General features: G+C 36.2%; 1 protein-coding gene across 1 annotated transcript in view; it reads left to right on the top strand.

Annotated features, from left to right (window-relative positions):
- Positions 1–24,299, top strand: part of TC2N (tandem C2 domains, nuclear) — a 39,560-nt gene extending 15,261 nt beyond the window's left edge. Inside the window, exons 4-12 of the mRNA XM_047738999.1 lie at positions 5,441–5,608; positions 6,907–6,998; positions 8,221–8,296; positions 9,039–9,139; positions 9,529–9,645; positions 13,050–13,241; positions 17,028–17,142; positions 19,565–19,764; positions 22,362–24,299. Of these exons, the coding sequence (XP_047594955.1) occupies positions 5,441–5,608; positions 6,907–6,998; positions 8,221–8,296; positions 9,039–9,139; positions 9,529–9,645; positions 13,050–13,241; positions 17,028–17,142; positions 19,565–19,764; positions 22,362–22,472 (1,172 nt within the window). The 3' untranslated portion in view covers positions 22,473–24,299. The remainder of the gene's footprint in view (positions 1–5,440; positions 5,609–6,906; positions 6,999–8,220; positions 8,297–9,038; positions 9,140–9,528; positions 9,646–13,049; positions 13,242–17,027; positions 17,143–19,564; positions 19,765–22,361) is intronic.
- The last annotated feature ends 1,920 nt before the right edge of the window (positions 24,300–26,219 follow it).

Below are 26,219 nucleotides of genomic sequence, written 5' to 3' on the forward strand. Positions count from 1 at the left end.
TAGATTTTGGCTGATGTTAGAGGCCAGTGGAATTATGATGATAAGAAGAAACAACATGAAATTCTTGTATTTTAAAAATAATTTGCTTTAGTCCATTGAAACACTGTCACAATGTTTTCCCCCCTCAAAATTTTTTTGTGAAAAATTTCAAACATACAAAGAAGTTGAAAGACTATAACAGTGAATACCCATATATCCACCACATAGAATTGATCATTAATATTTTACCATACTTTATCACATATCTATCTATCGATTCCTGTATCTGTTATTAACCCTTTATGAGTTGGAGCGGGGTGGAGAACACATTTCACAATAAATTGAAGACACTGATACATTTCCTTCCGAATACTTAAGCATATATATACTTTATCAAAAGAGTTCAGTGTCTGTTTACAATTTTCTTCTTTTGACATAAACCTTATACAAAATGAACTGCCTCAGTTTTGAGTTTGTTTTTGTTGAGTTTGGACAAATGCATGTAACATTGTAATCCAAACTCCTATCAAAATCTAGAATATTTTTCCAAATATGATTTTCTGCCCCATCCTTTCTTCTCATTCTGGAACTCCAATTAGACAAATGTTGGACCTTTTTATATTGTTTTATGGGCCTCTGAGACTTCTTTTGCTTGTTGTTCACCATTTCCCCTACCCTTAAGATTGGATATTATTGATTTTCAAGTTCACTGTCTCTTTCCTCTGTCATACAGCTGTTAAGCCCATCCAGTGAATTTTTATTTTAGACATTGTGTTTCTCAGTTGTTGAATTTACATTTGGTTCTTTCTCATATATTTTGTTTCTTTGCTGTGATTTTGTTTTCTTTTTTTTTTTTTCATTACCATAAGCCTATTTTCTTCTATGTCTTTGGGCTTTAATATGTTTCTCTGTTAATTCTAACATCGGAGTCATTTAGGTTTGGATTCTAAGGTTTGTCTTTTTTTTGGGGGGGGAATGGGTCACCTTTCCATGTTTCATTGTGTATGGAGTAATTTTGGATTGTATTCTGGGTTTGGAATGTTGTGTCATGGACACTTTAGAATCCATTATATTACTCTGAGGTAAGAGGGTCCCCCCCGCCTTTTTTTCTTTCTTTTAACCAGGCGATGAACTTTGTTGGACTATGCTGCAAATTCTGTGTCTTTGATGGCAGCTCTTATCTCACCTTGGTTTTTGTATCCTTAGTTGGAGTCTGTCCCGCATATGTGTGGCTCAGGGATCAGCCAGATGTTTGAGCAGACTTTATTCACAGAATTTGGGGCTTTTTCCTTTCTAAGATACCCACCTTACTTTCTAGCAGCTGTGGTTGCTCTGAACTCTACCCTCTGGTTCTTTAGGCCAGAAAGAGTGTGGATTTTCTTTTGGCATTTTATCTGCCCTGTGCAGCACCAACTTTGGCTTGTGCTAAAGCAGACAGTCATTAAAAACAGGTGGCCATTCCCTTTCTTCCAAGAGTCAGTGCTGTCCTGAATATGCCCTGCTTCTGCTCAGTCTCCAATCCCTTCAGGGTTTTTGGTCTACAGTGTACTGTTGTTATCTGCAGGAGACTTGGGTTTGGTAGGAGTGATCCATCTTCCTTCCATCTTTACTTCTTTCCTTCCTTGCTTCCTTCCTCCCTCCCCCCTCCCTTCCTTTCTTCCTTCTTTCTTCAAAAGAGGAACCCCATGCTTGGCCCACCACCTAGTTTTGCATGGCAGCAGTGTCTCTCAAAAGCAGTGTTTACAAGCTCTTGGCCACAGCACACCCTGATCATTGGTCTTCCTCTTTCTCTCGTACTTGTTAACAGGATTGGGATTAAACTATATAAACAGTTTGGTAATCTGTTTTATTCTTGTCACACATTGTGAACATGTTTTCATGTTCATTGCTTTTTAATGGCCCCGTAGTATTAAATATGTAGATGTACCATAATTTATTTAATAAATTCTGTATTCTTAAACATTTAGGGTATCTTATGTATTATTTTCATAATCAGAAAATAAGAAATACCTACCTGGCTATATGTGGTAGTTCTTCTTTTGTCTGTTTTACTAGGTCACTGGAAAACAGATTGCTTTTTGATTTGAATGAATGAAGAAATGGGTTTACACTTAAATTATAGGCTCAGTGAGTATGTGGTAAAGCCATCTGATTTTGATCATATTGGAGAGAAAGATGACTCTATTAGAGTCAAGAAAGTGTTCTTGGTTTCTAACTCTAGAAGTCAGACATGTACCTGCTGTATGTGTATGTGCCTATGAGTGATGGGCTGACAAGGAAATTTTGAGGGGAGATAGGGCCGACCACTGTCAGTAATGACTGACATTTTATGTCAAGTATTTGAAATGTGTTTTGTTTCATTGCTGTCGCTTACTGCTTTGTAACACACAGATTCTGTCACTAACATCTTGCCATGCTTGCTTTGTCACATATCTGTCTACCTTTCCATTAAGAGAATGCATTAAATAGATCTTTTGAGAGGTGTAAAGTAAATGTTACTCTATGTTAGTTTTATAGCACTGTGTTCTGTAAATTGAGAGAAGTTCCTCTTGAACTTTAAAAATGATATCACTGTATACCATTTGAGGGGAAAATTGGAATTCTGTTAAGGAAAAATGAAATCAGAATATTCTTTTTTAGGTGTAGCCTATAAAGGTAGTGAGTCATCTTTGGTGCTACGACTCATGACAGTGTATCCTTGTTACCATAAACAGACTTGTGGTAGTGCTTGTGCGCTGAATGACTTAAGGGTTAGTTCCTAAGGTGTACAGGCTCCTCACAAAGCTCTTTGGCATCATAACTCCCTCTTGGCACCCCTCTGCCTGTGTATTGTGTTGGATTACACACATAGTTATTTGAACTGGGTAAGTGTAAGATCTCACCTCATAACCCCATATTTTATTTTTCTTTTCTGAACTCAGTATGAAGCCACCTGTTTTATGGGTTAGCTTAATTCAGAAAGTATTGGTTTATACTGTGGGTTCTATTTTAAATAGGATGAAGAGGATGAAAAGATGGTAATAATTTAAATGCTTGAAAACTTTATTTTATGTCTCTATATTATTTCCAATACAATTCTGAACTTTGGAAGGAATTTGATCTACTGTTTTACCCTTTTTAATTAGGAAATATGCACATGTAGAAAAAAAGAACAAGGGGCGCCTGGGTGGCTCAGTGGGTTAAGCCGCTGCCTTCGGCTCGGGTCATGATCTCAGGGTCCTGGGATCGAGCCCCGCATCGGGCTCTCTGCTCGGCAGGGAGCCTGCTTCCTCCTCTCTCTCTGCCTGCCTCTCTGCCTGCTTGTGATCTCTCTGTCAAATAAATAAATAAAATCTTTAAAAAAAAAAAAAAAAGAACAAAAGGAACAAAGCAGAAATACATAGTTCCGTAATTTATTAAACAAAACACATGTATGGCCACCACTCAAGTAAACAAATATGTATCACCCCAGTACACAGACGCCTCCCTCTTCCCTCTTTTCTGTCACTCCAGAGTAATCAGGTCCCAACTGCAGCGATTATTGCTTCCTTGCTGTTCTGCCCTTTTTTTTTGCTTTTTTTTTTTTTTTAACCACCGAAGCACATATCCCTAAATGTCATGGTTTATTTTTTTCTGTGTTCTGACCTTTAGGTAAATGAAATGCCATACTTAGCATAGTCTCCTGTTTATGGGTTCTTTCATTCAACATCATTTTTGTGAGAGTCATTCACATTGTTGTCAGTAGCTTCAGTTGGTTTTAATATCTGTACAATATATTTAATTGTATTTATTAAAAAATAGATTCATTTTTACCCCAAATGGCATGGTATACAGCCATGTGTCAGTACAGCATACAAAAGTTGCTTTTAGTAGTAGGTATAAACTACAGTCATTTTACCGTTGATGGTCATTGTAGGTATAAACTACAGTCCATTTTACTGTTGATGGTCATTGAGTTTTTTCTGATTTTTTGGTCGTGATGGATAATGATGCTTACGGACATGCTTGTATGAGTCTCGGGGAGCACACCTGCAGGCATTTCAGTCGTGTATGTGTCCCAGAACGGCACTGTCATGTCACAGGGTATGCATAGCTCAGCCTTCGTCGAGTTTTCCACACTGTTTTCTGCGGGGATTGCCTCAGTTTATAATTCCCACCAGCCAAGCTTGGTAGTTCATGTTGCGCTCCTCTTGTCCACACTGGCTTTTGTCAGGCTTTTTGATTTTAACCACCCGGTGAGTCTGCAGTGGAATCTCCTTGGAGTTTTCGTTTGCATTTGCCTCGTGACTAATGAAATTGAGCACCCGCTCATATTTTTTGGCTATTTGGATAGCCTCTCTTCTGAAGTGCCTGCTCGAGTCCTACAGCCAATTTATATGTGGGCCTGCCTGTCTTTTCCTTACTGATTTGTGGGAATTCCTGATGTATTCTAGCCATGAGCCCTTTGTCGGTTCTGCTTCTTGTACATGTCTTCTCCCACACTGTGGGTTACCTTTGCACCCTCTTCAATAGTCTAGAAAAATGGAAAATGTCAATTTTAATGTAGTTTGGTGTATTAAAAATTTTTTATGATAAATGCTATGTTCCATTTAAGAAGTTCTTCCCTGCTCAAAGGCTGTGAAAACTGCCTTATACATTTAAGTGTATAAGTTTTATTGGTTTGCCTTTAACATTTAGTTCAGACCCACATCCAATTGAAATTACTGTTTTGTGAATGTTTTAAGTTGGGATGAAGGTTTTTTTAGTATATATCAATATCTAATTGTCTTAGCACCTTTTAGTGATAAGACTGTTCTTTCTGCACCGTTTTCCAGTGCCACATTGATTGTAAATCTAATGTCCACAAAATAATGTGTGTCTCTTTCTGTTCTGCTCAGTCTTACTTTATTGTGCCAGTGTTCTGTTCTTAATACCCGGTAGCACAGATCTTTTAATCTTGTTTTTCTCCTTAAAGATTTGTTTTGGTTATCCTAGGACCTTTGTGTTTCCATATAAATATTTTCTAATCACCTTTTTGTTGATTGCTAACTTTATTGCATTGTGATTAGAGAACATTACTCTGTGATTTCAGTCCTTTCAGAGTTATTAAGAATTGTTCTGTGTCCCTCAGCTTGCTGTCAGTTTTTATAAATGTTCTGCATCTTCATCAAAACAATGATTATCTTTTTACTTAAAAGGTGTTCTTTGTGTAAGTAGAAAAATAAAAGGAAACTCAGATCACAAAATACAGAATTGTTTATGGGGCAAAGAAAAATGCCAAAAATTTACCAGACTGTCCTGAAAGCAGGGCTCGTAGCTGATCTCTGGCAGAAGACTCCATGCAGAGCTCAATAAATGTGTGCTTTTTTTTTTATATTTCAAACACATGTGATTTGGTATTACTTGAGACAAAAATTTTTTCCCTCTGCCTTGGCTGCATTAGCTGTTAGCTAATAACTCCAAGAAAAGTGTATTATAAAACTTTAGAAACACTTACTTTCAGGATCTGCCAGAGCATCTTTTGGAGATCGAAAGGTAGAACTTTCCAGTTCATCCCAGCACGGACCTGGCTATGACATTTACAACCCGTGCTACAGGTATCCGCACATTTCACCTGATCTGAGCCGGCGCCTTCCTCCTCGTTCAGAAGCGGCGAGACTGTACGGATCAGGTATGAAAACTTTTTTGTGTGTTTTCTCTTCGTGTTTCTCTCTAACAACTGTAGAAATCAAATGAAATCTAAGACCCTAGAAGAGAGGATTCTAATTATCAAAAATAAAAAAATAAGAGAAAAGCAGGCTTCAGAAGTGATATGATAAACGTTATGGCATCTCTGTGGTATTCTATCTAATGTGAAAATTGAAGGATTAATGAATTATGTGTATTGGTAGTTCCAGTTCCATTTAATTTGTCCTTTTTTGAAAAGTTTCATTTTTTTTCTGTATCCTCTATCCATTGAGAAACTCTGCAACAGATACTTATTAGCTTCTTTCTTTCCTGCTCTATTCAGTGAAAATTATAAATTTACAAACTCATGATGAGATTACAGACATGACCGAAGAAAACAGAAAATGCCTGCATGATCATAGGACTTTCTTAGTTTAATATTTGAGCGCTATATCAATTTTAGACTTTCATGTACATATGTGATTCACAAAATTCTGTTTTTCAAGTTTTTAATGTATATGGCTATCCCAACAACGGAATTCAGGGCGAGGTGCTAAAAACAAGGCAGAAGTATTTATTTAAATGTTTATTTCAGCACTGTTTTAGAATACACGCTTAATGTACTGAGCTCCACTCCTTAAGAATCTTCTAATTTTGGGTGCCAGGGTGGCTCAGTTGTTAAGCGTCTGCTTTTGGCTCAGATCATGATCCCAGGGTCCTGGGATTGAGCCCGGTGTTGGGCTCCCTGCTCAGAGGGGAGCCTGCTTCTCCCTCTCCCTCTGCCTGCCACTCCCCACTGCTTGTGCTTGCTCTCTTTCTCTGTCAAATAAATAAAATTTGTAAAAAAAAAAAAAAAAAAAAAAAAAAAAGGAATCTTCTAGTTTAGGAAGGAAACTAGAAATATAAACTAGAAATATAGGAACACATGGAATTCAGTATATTTTTTTAATGTACTAAATGCTCATTATGTTGTTGAATTGCATTTAGCACAGAAGACCTACATTCTCTTAGAGTGTTCTATGGAATGAAGAATTGTAATGTAAACAGAAAGAATGAGTTTTTCCTGCTCAATATTTGATGTGGTTGTGAAAATGTGTTGTTTGATTTATGTTAGTTTCTATTTGAACCAAAGTAAAATAATCGAAAAAAAAATTTAAACTTTAGTAGAAGACTTTGTCTCTTCAATAGATTGCATTAATATTCATGATGCACTCCTATAGAGATTTAGTTCATAGTGATTAAGTAAAATTCCAATGTTTTATCTTCTTTGATAAAAAGAAATTTTTCCATGTTTCTTTGTAGTTTGTGACTTAAGGACCAGCAAACTTCCCAGTTCCCCTGGGCTAAGCAAGTCTATGTTTGATCTTACAAGTTCATCTCAGCGGTTCATGCAGGTGAATTATTGATATAAATTGTATAGAATAACTTATTTGCAAGCTAAAAAATTGAGGAATGTGTGAATTACATTAGAAACAACATGTATAGACCTTTTGTAGATAAATCTGTGGTAATATCTGAAGAATAAATACTTAACATTTCCCATGTGCATTTTTCCACATTTTTCAGCTGACTATTAAAAGGCATTTTTTTTTTCTTTTTCTTTTTTTAAATGAATCTTACCTTTCTCAGTTAGTATGCACTCAGGTAATCTTGAAGGCATTTGGAATTTAGAAAAGATATGATTAGAAGTGCTTATTGATTAAACCTTCCTTATTGAATCAGGTACCTACTTAGTAAAAATTAGTATTTCTATTGAGATACAAGATTTTAATTACTCATTAATATTAACCCAGCATCCTCCTATTTTTGAAATAGAATTATTTTTTGATGTTTAAAGTTTCTTATAAAAGCATAAGTAAATTGTGATTATTAAAAATTACAAAATAGAGTTAAGCAAAGTAAAAAAGACAGCTCACCTGTATTCCTATAACTGAGAATAAAAGCACATGAAAATACTGTTCTAGATACTTAAGGGTTTTTTTTCCATGTGAGTGTATATACATGTATTTTATTAAAATGGAAGTGTATTCTAAATAATCCTTCAGAATTGTCAGGGTTAATTTCTCGCAGAATTAATTCTGCAGAGCACCAGCCCTTGAATGTGTATCAGAATAGGTTGGTGAGCTTGTTAAAATTCCGGCAGCCCATCATACCCCCAGAGTATTTGATTCTGTAGCTCTGCACTGGGGGCTTCAGTTTGTCTTTCCAGCAAGTTCCCCGGTGATGTTGATCTTGCTGGTTGAGAGGGACCATGCTTTAATGACTGCTACATAGCAGGTTTTTAAGTAACAAGGCACTTCCAAATGTATTCTTATTTTTACTGGTACTTTCAAATAGGAAACAAGCAGTAATTTCTTTTTCCTTATTATAAAACCACACTCCAAACAGCAAAGGCTTTCCCTATATGTGACTAAGTAAGCTATTGAAGATTTTCCTGGTAACATAGACAGAAAGCTTTTTTTCTCTTTACCATCTAAAAGAGAGACATTCTGACCAGTAGCACTGTCAACATGGTTAGCATGCAGTTTGATACCAGAGTGGGTGCTGGGGGTTAAGTTTCAGAATCTTTAAAGTTTGATGTGCGATAGCAGACTCAAGAACAATTTTTATCTCTAGAGACATGATTCCTGGTCCAGCATGCCTAGCACTTCTTCTTCAAGGAAAAATTCCCAGGGCAGTAACAGAAGCCTGGGTAAGGAATAAAGTGCCTTCTTCTTATATTCTTTTTTTAAGGAAATTATTTCTACCTAATAGTATTTTGAATATATATATGGTAGGGTAAAAGAGAAAACTTCTAGATGGTTATATCTGTTATCTGCATGTGAATACTCCGATCAGGTAGCCCATTTTAGGGTTCAGGCATGAAAGTATCTTTAAAAAACACAAAGCAGGGCTCCTGGGTGGCTCAGTGGGTTAAAGCTTCTGTTTCGGCTGAGGTCATGATCCCAGGGTCCTGGGATCAAGTCCGCATCGAGCTCTCTGCTCAGCAGGGAGCCTGCTTCCTCCTCTCTCTGCCTGCCTCTCTGCCTACTTGTGATCTCTGTCAAATAAATAAATAAAATCTTAAAAAAAAACACACACAAAGCAGTGATGTGCCTTTTGTTTGTTTTTGAAGTATTCTATTGCAGAAACTTCCAGAAGCATCCAGGATTAAAGCCATGTCAGTGTTATTTGGGAAAGTGTATCTTAGTTTTAACTTAAGTCACTCAGGCTGTATTTGAGTTAAGTTTTCAAGCCAATGTACTTCTTATAGAAGGTCTTCTCTTAGCACTCCAATAGTAACACTGAAGTGAGATTTTTGTCTTTAATTAAAGTGGCAACTTAAAAAAAATGGCAATTTTCAGTTGTGCTCTTAAAATTAGATTGTGTCAAAGCATAATTGGATGAGAAGGATTGCATAGCATTTCAAATGTCCTTGTTCTTTTACAATTCAGATACAATTACTCTGTCAGGAGATGAAAGAGATTTTGGGAGATTGAATGTGAAAGTGTTTTATAATTCTTCAGTAGAGCAGATCTGGATCACAGTTTTGCAGGTAAGTTGATTTAGCAAATACCAACTTTTCTGACAAAATTGAATGTTTTCGTTATAAACATCTGTTGCTCTCTCTGGGTAATGGACAATACCTTCTTTGGAATTTAGGATTTTGTAGTATTCTGCAGAAAACAGTATTTTAAAGAGACTCTAAAGAAACTAAATCTGTAGGTCTGATGGAATTGTGGTTTTTAACCTCAAGAAGGAAATTGATATGCTGTCTGGAACATTAAATGTCAAATTATTTTAATATAGATGAAACAAAAGTTCTCAGTACACTGACATTTACTTTTATGGCTTGTATTTAAGTCATTAACTCAAGAAATACATCAAATATTTGTATTTTTAGGATTCTTTGTAAAATTTAAACTGTATTTTTAATTTTTTTAGTGCAGAGATTTAAGTTGGCCTTCTAATTGTGGAGACACTCCTACTATTTCTATAAAAGGAACACTGACATTGCCCAAACCCGTGCATTTCAAATCTTCAGCAAAGGATGGCTCTCATGTAAGTGGCTGTTTGTGTTTGAATTTCTTTTTATTTATTTATTTATTTATTTATTTATTTATTCATATTTGTCACTTTAAACTATGTAAAGAATTGGAATGAGAAAGTGTTTTGTTTTGGGGAAATTGCAAACTACATATTCATTGCTTTTTAAAGACAATTTTGTGCTTCAAAAATACTTGGTAGTTCATTGTCCAATGTTGCATTTATAAAATAAATTTAAATAAAAATAAAATAAAAAGATTTTTTAAATTTTATTTTTATTTAGATTTTTTTATTTATTTAATTTAATCCAAGCATTTAAAAAGAAAACCTTAATCACTGAAGTATATACAAAATGAACAATATCTAAGGAGACTACTTTTCTTGTATGAAAGGAAAATGTCTATATTTTCGTTTTCTTTCCTCCTAACCCACTTTGGCTTTGAAGAATAATTGCATGATTGTAATAAATTTCTAAGTATTTCCAGGTATTATACTCGGAAGACTTATGATACTGAATTTGGTTTTATAGATTTTAGATTTCCCATTAGTTTAAATATATCTTCATTTTTGTCTTCTCATATATGAAAGGTTAGTGTTTTTCCATGCAAATGAAAGGTGTTTTCTGTAAGGACATATGATTTAAAAATAAGGTAATTCAAGTAACTAATAATCGTGAAAATAATTTACTCTCACTAGTAGTTATAGAAATTCAAATTTAAATTCCATATTGCTCTCTTTCTTTCTTTGCTTATTAAAATTAGGAAAAAATTTATAATTACTCTAGAACATAGAACTTTCTGGAAATTATTTTGACAAAACACATCAAAGTCTTGAAATACTTATACACCTTACATAGTAATTCTACTTGGAATGTGTTCCATGGAAATAATTTAAAATGCAAATAAAAAAATATATAAAGTATTCTTAGCAGTTTTGTTCATAGGGGAATAATTGGAAACCAACTAAATGTCTTATATAGGGGAACAGTTGAGAAAGTTCATGGAATCTATACCATGGGCATTATAGTTTCTGTGGGCTGCTATAACAAAGTACCACAAATTGGGTGGCTTAGAACAACAGAGTTTTCTCTCTCACAGTTTTGGAGAAAGTTGGAAATCAAGGTGGCAGCAGTGAGGGAGAATCTGTTCCATGCTGCTCTCCTAACTTCTGGTAATGGTCAGCAGTCTTTGGCATTCCTTGGTTTCACTCTGCTTCCATCTTCACGTGCTGTTTTCCATCTGTCACTGTATCTCCACTGTGACCTCATCTTAACGTCACCATTTACATCTGCAAGGACTCTGTTTCCAAATAAGGTCACGTTCTGAGTTACTGGACATCAGGGCTTCAGCATATCTTTTTGGGGGCCAAATTTAGACCATAACACCATGTGATAGAATACTAGGTAGCTATAAAAGATAATGTTTAGGAAGAGTTTTTTTTTTTTTTAAGTGTGTTTTTTAAGATTTTATTTATTTATTTGACAGAGAGAGAGAGAGATCACAAGTAGGCAGAGAGGCAGGCGGAGAGATCTCAGGGGGAAGCAGGCTCCCCGCTGAGCAGAGAGCCCAATGCGGGGCTCCATGCCAGGACCCTGAGATCATGACCTGAGCTGAAGGCAGAGGCTTTAACCCACTGAGCCACCCAGGTGCCCCTTAGGGAGAGTTTTTAGGGACATGGAAAAATGTTCTTAGTAAGTAAAAAGGCAGTAATCAAAATTGATGTACATGTGTTAGTATCTCACTTTATGAAAATATGGATTATAGAAGGTCAAGATGGAAATAAATCTTAACTCTGGTTATAATGCTGACATTCAAGATGAATCCTTCCTGAATTAAACAGGAAAGGTTTCACTTTTTTTTTTTAAAGATTTTATTTATTTATTTGACAGAGATCACAAGTAGGCAGAGAGGCAGGCAGAGAGAGAGGAAGAAGCAGGCTCCATGCTCAGCAGAGAGCCCGATGCAGGGCTCGATCCCAGGACCCTGGGATTATCCTGAGCGGAAGGCAGAGGTTTTAACCCACTGAGCCACCCAGGCACCTCAGGTTTCACTTTTTGATTGCCAAATAAAACCAAGTTAACTTAGGAAAAGTTGGGGAAAATTGTTCTCATATTAAAACTTGCACAGAATCTTTTAAAATTTATTATTATTGGTCAACTTGTTGACCCCTACTGTAGCAAAATGTGAAGTAGACCAGCACACCGTGGCTTATGTATAAGCTCAGTGCATCTCCGTTTAAGAACACTTGGTGTACACTGCATTGTTGGTGAGATCCTGAGACTGAGAGAAAAAGAGAGCACTGGTGGTTGGGAGCTCTCAAACACAATTCTGACTATACAGATACAAACAATTACAATAAAAGTCAAAATGTGGCTGCAGTATCTAAAATATTTTTTTTTCTTTTAGATTTTTATTTATTTGACAGAGAGAGATCACAAGTAGGCAGAGAGGCAGGCAGAGAGAGGAGGAAGCAGGCTTCCCGCTGAGCAGAGAGCCCGATGCGGGGCTCGATCCCAGGACCCTGAGATCATGACCTGAGCCGAAGGCAGAGGCTTTAACCCACTGAGCCACCCAGGCGCCCCAGTATCTAAAATATTGATGTTAGTTGCCCAGATAACTTGTTTTTTCAAAAGGCAAAAAAAAAAAAAAATCCTTTTCAAAAGAATGCAGTAAAGAGAATAAGGAAGTGTAGAGCAAAATCAGTCCAGTGTTAAGAAGATGTGAGCCCATGGTAAGCCGAGGCTTTTAAAACATTAGGAATAATGAAAATAATATTGGAAAATACTCTGAGCATGGAAAACACTGACTTGCTGCCTGGGGTGGATGCTTATGAGAAAAGATAGCACTTTCCAAGGATAGAAAGGGTGAAGCAAACATCACCGAAGCAGAAATTGAAGCCCAAGGTAGGTGGGAAGAATGTTAGACAAAGAATAGAAATAATTCCAGTCTCTTAATGTGAACGGTTAGATTTGGGGTACTTATGAGAGAGCACACATGAGATTCTTGAACCGCTTATTAACTGTTGAAAAATTGTGGTGAATAGCAGGAAAGATACCCCAGAACCAAAGATGGAAAACAACCCAATTTTCAAAAAGTAGAAAAGCTATATTCTGCTAAACTTGGTGTTGATATTGACCTGAGTTCCTTAGTAATTAAGAGGATGATTTGTGAAATTAAGGAAGGCAGTATTCAGGATAAATTCTGGAAAAATAATTCATGGTCATTGTCATCTTAAGTTACATTGAAAAGTATTTTTTTGTTGTAAAAAAAATTAAATCTTCCTTTCCTACATTATAAAATGTTATTTTCATTTCTTTTGTATCAGCATATCTTTTTTTTTTCAGTCCTTTTATCTACATTTTTAAAATTATTTTCTTGTGTTTTGTTTTGTTTTGTTTTGTTTTGTTTTGTTTTTTTTAGATTATCGAATTCATGGAAACTTTTGTTTTTGCTATTAAACTCCAAAGTCTACAAACCGTAAGGCTTGTATTTAAGATTCAGACCCGGACTCCCAGGAAGAAAACCATCGGAGAATGCTCACTCTCACTCAGAACTCTCAGCACACAGGAGATGGAATACTCTTTGGATATAATGCCACCTTCAAAAATTTCTGTAAGTGATAGTGGTTATGTAATGTTGCAAGTGTTTTATACTTTTAGAACTATTTTGTGGGTGAGTTTTGGTTGGAGTGTAAACTGAACGCTCTAGAATATACTAGAGGATCAGGAAGGCTCTCAAGAAGAAATAGTAATAACGATGATGTCATTGTTAAATAATACTTTTTAAGTAATTGATAAAAGGTTGTTTTATCAAGTAATTGATAAAAGATAACAGACACCCTTTGCCTTCTCTGTTGAAAAATAACCTTAGGGTTATCTTCTCCTAGTACATTTTATATAAACGTTACATACGTCAGGGAAAATAATCCTGAAGTTAGTAGTTGATAACTTAGAAAGAGCAAAGAATCGTAAACTCCAAACTCAGAGGTTGCCTTAAAAGAATAGGAAGGTGGTTTTAATCATGAGTAAGCTAAATATCTGTCCATAAATTGGGTAAAATGGAGGTTCTTACGGCTGGGGTATTGCTTGTTTGTTAGTTAGTTTGTTTTGGAAAAGAACTTGATTAGTGTACTGCTTCTTGATTTTTGAGAACTGATTTTAATTCTCTCAACTAGCCAGCTGTTGAAATTGTTTAGATATCCCTAATAATTTAATTCTGCAGCTTCTGTGTCAGGATAGCGGTTACAGAAATCAGTCATAAGCTTCTGTAAGGTCAAGCTTACATGTGATTTTAAGTTCATATGGGATTTATATTTTACCTGCCTTTAACATGACTTGAAGTGATTCTTAACCCTGGCTACACATTAGAATCACCTGGGGAGCTTGACAAACATGCCCACATCTTGACCAGCTAAATCAGAATTTTGTGGGAGGAGTGAGGGGAGGCAGGGGTAGGCCACAAGCATCTGTACTTCTCAGCTTTCCAGGTGATGCTGTGGTGCAAGCCTGGCTTGAGAACCACTGAATTAGAGGGGAATTAAGTTACGGATTAAAAAACAAAAACCAAAAGATTTCTATAATCAAAAATGATATTTTTAATAGTTATTTCTTATGTATTATTTTCTGTCTCCATCTCCAGTGTGTTCCCTGTACAGCATTTATTACAACTTAGAATTCAGTTACTTGTTCTAAATAAAAGTAGGCTCTAGCTTCCATCTGTTTTCTTTATATTTGACTGTGCTTAGTAAGGGCCTATTTTATTCTTGGCATTGAATATTGGTACATAGGTAGGTAGGAAAGAATAAATGATGAATGAAAGCATGCCATATTAGATTATTTTTATATTCTGTTGAAATATAGCAAATTTGATTTCCAACTGTGACAGGAGTTTGTCACCTTGCATTTTTTTTTTTAATTAACTTGGTGTAGAGAGTAATCTGCAACCACATTTTACAGAGGGCACAAATATACTATTCAAGTGGTTGATTCATATAGTAACACTTTAAAGACTAGGAGAGTGTATCAAAAGATAACTCAGCAAAGGTTTTTTCTGGGGAATTGAGATGTTCTAATCTTATCTGCCTTGGAGAATCTGAATGAATGATTATGGCTGAGTTTCCACCAAATAATGTCATGTATTAGAGGTCTTACCAACATTTGTATATCTGCTGTGTCCTAGGTGCTAGGGATACAAAAAGATTGGTGGCCTGAAGGAAGAGCTTAGGAGCTCTACTGGACCAGTGAACTTATGTTACTGAGGGTGAATATTTCATATTATTGGCTAAGGCAAAAATGGTAGGCTTTGTTTCCTGTGTCGAGGAGAAAGATTGGTAGTCTCTGTGAAAGTGACAGAGCCAGACTCACACACTGACAACTATATCACCGTGAATAGTAGAACTATCATGTAAGCTCATGTTTCCTCGTTACAGAATTGTTGACCTTGACAAATAGTAATGGAAGTATTTATTTGAGAACCCAGATTTCTGTGTGGAACAATGTACAAGAGGTTCTCGTGCAGAAGACACTTTAACCACACAGGGGAGGTGGTGTTAGGTGACTTAATGCTCACACCAAACTTCGGAGCTCTCTGCTCTTGGTATCCCTACCATGGAGACCAACACACTGAAGCCCTTGCCTGGTTTCCTCCAGCTGGTAGTTGGTGAGGCGGGATTTGAACAGAAGCACCAATTCCAGGACCGGCTCTTTTAGCTCGACTATATAGCACTCCCACCAAGGAGATATGCTCCAACATCACAGGTCATGGTTTTCCTCCAATTATGCAAAACTTTTCACTTTCAACAACAATTCAAGGAAGGCTCAGAAAGTTTTCTTCAAAAAATTGATAGATTATTCAGGACCAGAGATCATATCTTATATCTTCCACAGTTTTGTGCCCTTTAAAAATACACTTAATGTATACCTGGTGCTTGATTAGAATTTTAATTTTTTGGTGACTGTGAGATTGAAAACCACTTTGAATAGTTTCTCACGATCTAAATTAATATCCTGGAACATAGTAAGTAATTTGAATTCCAAAATGACACTGGCAAGTTAGAAATGGCAAACCCTTTGCCAAACACTGCTTGGTTTTGTGTGAGTGAGTACTACAGGTGTGTAACACTAAGGGATGTTTTGTAACCATTAGGCATTTTCATAAGTATGATACATTGTGGGTACAAAACCATAATAAGGGGCCCCTGGGTGTCTCAGTCGATAAGCGTCTGCCTTCAGCTCAGGTTATGATCCCAGGGTCCTGGGACCAAGCCCTGCATTGGGCTCCCTGCTCAGCGGGAAGCCTGCTTCTGCCCCTCCCATTTCCTCTGCTTGTGTTCCCTCTCTCGCTGTCTCTCACTCTGTCAAATAAATAGAATCTTAAAAAAAAACCATAATAAAAAATTTTATCCATGGTTTCCTTGTTTTGTAAACAGTAAGTAATGTCCTTTTTAATCTACTTTTTTAAAATGCCAAGAACATGGGGCGCCTGGGTGGCTCAGTCCTTAAGCGTCTGTTTTCGGCTCAGGTCATGATCCTAGGATCCTGGGATGGAGCCCCACATTGGACTGTCTGCTCAGCAGGGGGCCTGCTTCCCCTGTCCCACTCCCCCTGCTTGTATTCCCCCTCTCACTCTCTCTCTCTCTGCCAAATAAATAAAATCTTTAAAAAATAAAAAATAAAATAAAATAAAATGCCAAGAACAGTAGCATTTTTTTTTTTAAATCAACAAAGGTTTTAATTTAATTTAACTTTTCCCTTCTCTGTTTCTCCTTCATTTTATTGTTTGCCTCCGGTTTTCTTTGACCTTTTCCTTATTATTTCCTGCCTCATCACTTACACTAGCTCCCTTCTTGCCAGCTTTCTTCTTTGGCTGGCTCTCATTCAGCATAGTAAGTCAGCTCTTAACCCACACATTTGTTCCTTGTAGTAATCCTTTTTCTTCTGAGCTGGGTAGCACCTACTGTCATTGTCTATGATTAGAAAAATATAATGATGACTCTCATATTTGAAACTTTTTATTGAGCTTCATGTATTCTTAAAAATAATTCAAATGAATACATTTAAGTGTTTTTGGAAGTGTGCTTCTTTGGTGTTTATCTTGCTGACATTTTCTTTAGTACAGCTGCTTAGGAATTTAATTTGTTTTCAATTTGAATTGTCTTCTGATTGCTCTGATTTGGAACAATCAGATATGTTGGTGTGACTTGGATTTTCAGAATCCATGAAAGTGAATACCTCATATTTACAGAATCCATGACATTTCTCCTAACCATCTTATGGACCATAGCTTTGTGTGTCAAAAAAAAGTAGTGTTTTCTTCTAACTGTAGTTCTTTATTTCTAAATTTTTGAAATAACCCCAGACCTTATTCTTAATTAACAAATGGCACTCTTTTGATATCCAGGTTTGCCATGCAGAACTTGAACTGGGGACTTGTTTTCAAGCCGTAAATAGCAGAATTCAGTTACAGATTCTCGAGGCACAATACCTTCCAAGCTCTTCAACACCTCTTGCTTTGAGTAAGTATATCCGTGGCTCAAAGTGGAATCTTTAGAAAATATTAGTAAAAGGTAGTTTTTCCTGCCTTTCTTAGTAATGGACATTAAAACCTTAGTTACTTTTGTTATTTAACTTACTTACCTTTTAACTTAAAATTACTTTTTTGGATTTCAAATTTCAGCCATTGTGCCTACTTTAATCCATGTTCACTTGGTTTTTATCTGCTTGATGCCATTCCTTATTGAGCTCATCAGTTAAGATAGGTTGAGTTTTCAGAGGACTGTTAGATATATTTCATCAGCCTAGAAAATTTATTCTTTTCCTAGTTTGCCCTTCATTGAATGTATTGCTAACTAGAAACTTAATTTAAAAAAAAATTTAAAAATACCAAACTCAACCTTTGAAACACTTTTCCTTCCCTGGGCCTTGGGGCACAAGAAGGGGTTCTGATCATTTGTATTGTGTAGGCCTGGTTCACATGGCTTCTCCTAGAGCTGGGGATTTGAGATCCGTTCTACCAGGGCTAGAGTGGGGTAAGAGTGCTCCCTCATTCCGCTACAAGGAGAGAGGATATTGGGAGGCAGGCAGAAGCAATGGATGTCCACTGTAACTACAAAGACTGAAAATAAATGCAACTGACCATTCAGTTCAGGAAGCTAGGAAAACAACAACAGACAAGGAAAGTAGAGGTGAGGAGTTAAAGTGAAGTTGAAGTTGATAATTGTGAAGACAACAGCAAAAGACATAATCAATAAAACCAAAAGGTTTTTCTTTGAAGAGATGAGTAAAATAGACAAACCTATAGTAAGTTGGATTGAGCAAAAAATAAAGAAAACATGAAAAGGGGTGGATAACATTTCACATCCAGAAGGATTCAATAATAAATTAGATAATACCATTTAAAACTATACCTGTTCATTTGAACATCTATATATAATAACTGATTTTCAGAGAAAAAAAAGTTGTTGAAATTTGCTCCAAAAGAGGGAGAACATCTGAATAAAATGATTAACCATGTGTAGATAGTTAAAGAATTGCCTCTAATAAAAGCACCAGGCTAAGATGATTTTACTGGTAGAGTCTACCAAACTTTGAAGGAACATTTAATTCCTATTTTTTTTTAAGATTTTATTTATTTATTTGACAGAGAGAGAGGGATCACAAGTAGGCAGAGAGGCAGGCAGAGAGAAGGGGGGAAGCAGGCTTCCTGCTGAGCAGAAAGCCTGATGTGGGGCTTAATCCCAGGACCCTGAGATCATGACCTGAGCTGAAGGCAGGGGCTTAACCCACTGAGCCACCCAGGCACCCCTAATTCCTATTTTATATAAGCTGTTCCAAAGCAGGAGAAACAATGGAAAAAGTAACTTCCTGAGGTGGGCATACTCTCGATATCAAAACAGAAAAGATAGTGCATAGAAAAAAATAGCTATAGACTATTACCACTTATATAGATAGATAGAAGAATCATAAAAGAAAAATAAGCGAATGAAATCCAACTTGGCATGAAAAGAATAAATCAGCAGGACTACATAGTAGGTTAGTTCGAGGAACGAGGATGTCAGTAGAAGTCTGCAGATGCAGTTCATGATGTTAAGAGGTGTCCTTCTTTAATCAAAACTGCTGATTGGGATTGTCCATGATCTGCATCTTGTGAATCTAATGGTCCGTCCTCGGTTACCACTTTACAGCTCCCTCCTTTCTGGAAGTTCCCTCCCCCTTTCTTGCTGCCCTGCAGCTCCAGCTCCATCCATGACAACTTTGTGCCTGAGCTGTAGGTGCCATGCGTCCGTCAGACAGGGGAGGATGCTTACGCGGAAAGCTATATGAACCTGAATGTTAGTGGTGTAGTTTCCATCTTGCAAGACATGACACTCCTCCAGTTTCTAACCACTTTTGGTCTTGAACAGTGTTTTGTTTTATTTTGTTTTGTTTTCCCCAGAATTGATCATTGTTATCCATGGGAAGCTTAGTTTGTACAACTATTCTATCATTACTGGGAGCTCTCCATCTCAATTTACTCAAAGAATAGATTTTCTCTAGCAGGCATATGTTTAACTTCTGGAGTTGCAATCAAAGAACTTTACCTGCATAAAATTGGGAATTAAATTTCTCCGGCTCTCTGAAGAGTTGGCCCCTGTCTTTTGTGTAATACTTTTCAGTGTGTACTCCCCTACTGCTGACCATTACTTATGCCTACAATTTCCAGTCTTTAATGGCATTCAGGTTAGAGGAAGAGTCTGTTCATTGGAGGTCACTGTAGTTCTTTGTAAAGTGTGATTAAAATTACAAAGTTTACTATCAGCGTTTTTTCTGTTATGCCAATAGCTCATTGGCTCTTTATAAGTGGCTTACATGTTTTCACACCAAATATAATATGTGAGTATATATAACTATATGGGATTTAAAATAAAATTTTACATATCAAAATTTCTTATTTTTTAGGTTTCTTTGTGAAGGTGGGAATGTTTAGTTCAGGAGAGTTGATTTATAAGAAGAAGACACGCTTACTGAAGGCCTCCAATGGAAGAGTAAAGTGGGGAGAAACTATGATTTTTCCACTTATACAGAATGAAAAAGAAATTCTTTTTCTTATTAAGCTTTACAGTCGGAGCTCTGTAAGAAGAAGACATTTTGTGGGGCAGGTTAGTCGTGAGTTTTTATCTTGAATCCTTTCTTTGAACTTCTCTATGCATTGAAACATTTGGTTAACAAAAGGAATATAGAGTAAAATTGAAGTTGAGTAGAGTAAAATTCTACAGCATCATAAATTAAAATTTGATGTTGCCACAAAGGTGAAATCCTGTCAGACTTTGCTTTAATACAAATAGTTGGAATTTCTGTGCAGTTAGGTTTCTTATCTAAAAATAAGTCTGTTTCTGAGCTTCTAAACTATAAATACTGTAAGAATGATCAGTTTTTCAGTACCATTGACTAGTTAATGGTATTAATGCTAAGTATTTATTTATTTTTTCCTCTATCCAGTATTTTAAAATACAATTATAAATTTAAATTCAGTTAATTAACATATAATGTATAATCGGTTTCAGAGGTAGAGGTCAGTGAGGTCAATCTTATATAACACCCAGGGCTCATTCCATCAAATGCCCTCCTTAATGCCCATCACCCAGTTACCCCATTCTCCCAACCCCCTTCCCTCTTGATTCCTATGATTAAGAGTCTTTTATGGCTTCTCTCTCTCTCTCTCTCTCTCTGATTTGTACATTCACTAAGTATTTAAATCAAAATTTTTAAGGCTGCAGATGGCCAACTTACTTCATTCTGTTTCATGTTCAGTTTAGTGTTTAACTCTGTATGCTATTAACTGAATTATGTTAGATTCAGATTCCTAAAAAACATTAGTTTTGGCAGTGGTTGTGATGGTATTTAGATAATTGATTTTGGTGTTTGGATTACTCTGTTTAAAAATTCTTGTTATCTGTGGAAGACAACAACACTTACTTGCCAGTCCAATGGGGACTTACTTCTTTTGTAGTTTATTTTACTCTGAGTAGATTAATGGTAGCTGTCCATTATCTTTTATCTTAATAATGATTGTTTGACTCCCATTTAAATTCCAAAATCTACATCATTGGTTTAAAAGCTTCTGCTTGATAACAAGATGTTATTAGCAGTCTGTGTGAAATCCTAAAATGATATGTGAATATTCAAAGATTGATATTAATTCTTTGACTCACTTCTTCATGCATTTTACCTAAAATCTTCGTTAAAAAAAATTATGGTTTTGTTGTTCTTCATTTATTCCTATTTTGGAAGGAGTTTGGACTCAAGAATTCATATATATAGCATACTTTCAAGGCCTTGAGGCCTATGAAGTGCATTCAGTTAAAGTTTTCCTATATCCTCAAGCCCCAGCTATCATGTATGGGTGGAATGGGAGATTTCCTTGACAGGTGATTTTCATGATAACTTTTTTGGTGATTCCACTTTCTTGGTTGAGAGTCTAGTTAAGAATTAACAATTCTGGAAGAGCTCTTGCTGGCCATCTGTTCCTGTGGCTTCTCTTGGATTCTCAGGAGCCACCGTGGTGGGGGAACCAAATGCAGTCTCAGAGTCTCCTGATGTCAGCCAAAGAATGCTGGTGTTACCTGTTTCATATATTAGGTTCTTTGTAGGATTTTATTTGAAGGAAAAATACTTCTGACCAGGAAATTAAGGGGAAAAGGTTTGAAAATCAGTCATCTGCTCCAATTTCTTTATTTAAAAGAATTAGAAACTGAGTCTCAGAGAAGTTAATTCCTGTTACTGCTAAAGCTGAGGTTAGCATTCAGGCTTCGAAATCCTTGTCCCCTTTTCCTCTAGGCAGGTGTGAAGTCTTAAATCTGCATAGTGCTCTGAACTTTTCTCAAGTTCATTCATATCTATTACCTAAAGTTACAGTTTAGATTTCAGTTAAAATCACAGCTTAAAATGTGCTTAAAAATGTGTATTTCTGGGACGCCTGGGTGGCTCAGTTGGTTAAGCAGCTGCCTTCGGGTCAGGTCATGATCCCAGCGTCCTGGGATCGAGTCCCACATCGGGCTCTTTGCTCATCAGGGAGCCTGCTTCTCCCTCTGCCTCTGCCTGCCATTCTGTCTGCCTGTGCTCGCTCTCTCTCCCTCTCTCTGACAAATAAAATCTTTTAAAAAAATGTGTATTTCTTACCAGTTTAACTTAAATCATGATTAGTCTCTGTTTATTTTCACAAAAATGATTTTGAATGGGTGGGATGAATTCTAAGTTGAGCTTCTAGATATACTGAATAACCAAGGATACTAATTACTGTTTTGGGAGAAATGATTTTAGAATATCTCACATCAAATTTTGAAGTTGAATTGGATCATATAACATTAGTCTTCAAAGTGACTAAACAGGTTGGTGTTTTGACATATATTTGGAAAAATGGAAAGATCGTTTGATTGAAAATATGTGAACCAGGGGCGCCTGGGTGGCTCAGTGGGTTAAAGCCTCTGCCTTCGGCTCTCGTCATGATCCCAGGGTCCTGGGATCGAGCCCCACGTTGGGCTCTCTGCTCAGTGGGGAGTCTGCTTGCCTTCTTCTCTCTCTCTGCCTGCCTCTCTCCCTACTTGTGATCTCTCAAATAAATAGTCTTTAAAAAAAAAAAAGAAAGAAAATATGTGAACCAAACTTCCACTTGCCTTTCGTCAGTAAGAGGAATTAACTGTTTGAATTCAGTTGCCATTCTCATGTTAAGTTAAACGATTGTCCTGTTCCTTTACAGATTTGGATAAGCGAAGACAGTAATCACACTGAAGCAGCAAATCAGTGGAAAGAAACAGTTACAAATCCAGAAAAGGTTGTTATCAAGTGGCACAAATTAAACCCATCTTGAAGACATGACACGTTAATTTGGTGAAGAACTTGACATTGTTTTAGAAGACTTATGATTTCAATTTGGTACCAATGAGAAGAGACAGATCAATACACTTGTTAATGTATTTATGGAGGTCGTAATTATAATAGTTGATGGATCTTATGGAAAATTAAATTTGATATAAAAAAATGGGATGAATTATATCAAATATCCAAAATAAAGGGAGTGTTTTAAAACTTGCCAAAATATACAGTAAAAGAGTAGTATGCTAGGGCAAGTAGATAAATTACACAATCAATGAGAATTTCAACCATAGGTAGTTATTGCTATATTATGTTTATGGGTTTTTTTTTTTAAAGCTTTACCTAGATATTAAAAATCTGGTATATCAAATCTCTGTTAACACTATTAGAATGTAGAAGACTTTACTGCTGACTATTTCAGCGCTGATCGTTACTGATTAGACCTTGACTCCACTGTTTACCTCTTGCTATGTATTTTCTCTCAGAAAGCAAAAATGAATTAAATCACTTCCAGCTCTTCTGTATTTGGGGAAAATTTGTGCCCTGTTTTTCTAATTTCTTACCCATAAGGCATCATATTGCCACTTTGTAAATTATTTATCTCCAAGAAACTTCAAATATATAAAACACTGCAGTTTGGCAAGAATAAATGAAAACACCAGAAGGTTGAAGTTCGATTGGAAACCTGTATATACACATTTTGCCATATGTTTTCCTCTCTCAAATATTTTACCCTTTGTTTTCATTGGATTTGGAGTAAGATTATCATCTGTATTATCCATCCTAATTCTGCTAATTGCAGATTAAATAGCTTAATTAGCAAGTTCAATATTTTATGATAATCATTTCCTTCTTTTTAGTTTTTTTAAACATAAGCTACTTGTTCTATAATCCACATTACTTCCCCCATGTTTTTAAAGAAGTCATATTATAGTATTCTCTCTTTGTTTTTTTGTTTTGTTTTGTTTTGTTTTGTGGGGAGGGGCAGAGGGAGAGAGAGAGAATCTGAAGCAGACAACACACCCAACAGGAAAACCATTGTGGGGCTCAATCTCATAATCCTGAGATCATGACCTGAGCTGAAATCAAGAGTCAGATGCTTGACCAACTGAGCTACTCAGATGCCCTGCTAATATTTTCTATAGCAGTTTCTCTCAGGTACTCACTGAAAGTCAGCATGTGGGGGCGCCTGGGTGGCTCAGTGGGTTAAGCCTCTGCCTTCAGCTCAGGTCACGATCTCAGGGTCCTGGGATCAAGGTCCGCATCATGCTCTCTGCTCGGCAGAAAGCCTGCTCCCCCCCCACCCCCACCGCCTACTTGTGATCCCTCTCAGTCAAATAAATAAATAAAATCTTTAAAAAAAAAGTCATTATGTGGGCATAATGTCAGGTTAGTTGGCTATACAAGCTATGGCCAAAAAGAACAGCTGTTTGGAGAAACAGATAATGCCATTGTTGGCCTTAGAAAGTCCAACTTTAGTTTTGCTAATGAGTGGACCAAGTGCTCTGTAATGATGATCTTCCATTTTTCTTTCTGTCTTACCATGTTCTAAAGATGCCAAGAGATAGATGGTGATGTTAGGCTAGAAGATACTTTGGTATAGCTTCTGCATACACTCTTCATTCTAGTTCTTATGTTCTGTGTATCTCATTAGGATTTTCTCAAATGAACAATTCCTCTTTTCCTAGGTACTGTGTTTGCAAGGCACAAAAATATGCATAGTTTACTTGTCCTTTGTTTCCATTCCCTAGAGTTTATGTTATACTGCTGACAGGGACTCTCTAACACTGCATTTGGAAATAATTTTTTTTCTTAGATTTGTGAAAAATGCTATATTGGTCAGTATTCACATGAACTTTCAAGAGAAATCACCTTGTATGGTAGTGTTTTTGATCTTTGAGGCAAATGACTATTTTTTAGAGCAATTTTAGGTTCACAGCAAAATTGAGAGGAAGGGGAGCTCCTGAGTGGCTCAGTGGGTTAAAGCCTCTGCCTTCAGCTCAGGTCATGGTCTCAGGGTCCTGGGATCGAGCCCCATGTCGGGTTCTCTCTGCTCAGCAGGGAGCCTGCTTCCCCCCCTCTCTCTGCCTGCCTCTCTACTTGTGATCTCTCTCTGTCAAATAAATAAATAAAATCTTAAAAAAAAAAAATTGAGAGGAAGGAAGTACAGAGAGTTCCCAGATACCCTTTCCCCCCTCATACACACAGCCTCCCCCATATCAACATCTCCCACCAGTGTGATAACATTTGTTTAAAATCAATGAATCTATACTGACACAGCATTATCACCCAAAGTCTGTAGCTTACATTTAGGTTCACTCATGGTATTGTCCATTCTGTGAGTTTCGACCAGTGCATAATGTCATATATCTACCACTCTAGCATCATAGAGAGTAGTTTCACTGCCTTAAAAACCCTCTGTAAATGCACCTATTGTAATAGCTACCAAATAAGTATATTGGCTTTTAGATAACAAATAACAGACATTATTGTTTTAAAAAATCTAGAACTTTATTTGGGCAGTTTTTTGTGTTCTTTTGAAACTCTCAGTTCCTAAATTTATTATATGTAGTCATGTATTTAATTCAATTTTAAATTATTTAATTTTTAATATTTTTGCAATATGTATATAATGTATAATTTCAGAGAAAGTGTGATTTCTTGGTTTCTTGTATTTCTTAGAATCCTAGGTAAATTAAAAAAAAAAAACTTTTCATTTAAATGACCTTTCAGTTAGACTAGTATCAACACAACTAAGTTCCTAAATATTTTAATTAGTTTTACTTAAGCCTTTTTCAGGTGTAAGAGGTACTGAATAAAGATGATATCCTGGTTGTCTCTCTGAAGCTTTACATGAAATATAAAAAGAAATAAACCCTTCTGTTAATTAATAGCTGTTCATATTATGAAAAAAACATTAGAAGCTGGTAATAAAAAAATGAGATGGTAAGCAAAAATCACTTGTCTTTCTTTTTGCTTAAGCATTTCTTGACCTTTACTCACTTATAACAAGGTGAAGTGGATGAAAGTGATGTTGGCTGACCAGAGGAAGCCGTGGAAAGGTTCACATTGATAGCTCATAGTTTGTGCAGTGCTCAATCCCTCACACTGTGCTTATTTATAAACTTTCCAGTTGATACAGTTGGGTAGCTGCAGCCCATGTCCAAATACATCATCATTATTTGGCTTTCATGTGGTTTTGCCTGGTTTTTGTTTGTTTGTTTCTGTTTTTTTTTTTTTAGCAGACCCCCTAGAGAAATTATTGTTGAAGTATATCAGTTCCAGCACTTAGGAGACTGTTAAGAAGGAACCAGTGGGACTTTAAACACCTGTAATTGTGGTCTGAAAATAACCTAAGGTGAACTTCTGCTTGAAAGCAGTTACATAAGTTCCGATACTAATATACTAAAACTATATTTCCCAGGAAAATTTCTGTTGTCTGATCAAATAATTGCTTATTCTTGAAGGATTTTAGAAATTTTCAGTAAATGTCACTATTTTATATCATGGCAGTAATCGATATTTCTTTTTTTTTTTCTTTAACTTTTTAAATAAATATTTCAAAGAATATGTATTTCCTTTTGGTATTTGGTGAGGTATGTTGAGGAAAGTACCAGATAAAATACCTGTATGTACACTGTATTAGGGTTTTTCAGAGAAATAGAACCAAGATATGTATGTATATGTAAAAACATACATTCTTTTTAATTATGAGAAATTGGCTCATGTCTTCTTGGAGGCT

Source organism: Lutra lutra, chromosome 7 (assembly GCF_902655055.1).
Source record: "Lutra lutra chromosome 7, mLutLut1.2, whole genome shotgun sequence".
Lineage (NCBI taxonomy): Eukaryota > Metazoa > Chordata > Mammalia > Carnivora > Mustelidae > Lutra > Lutra lutra.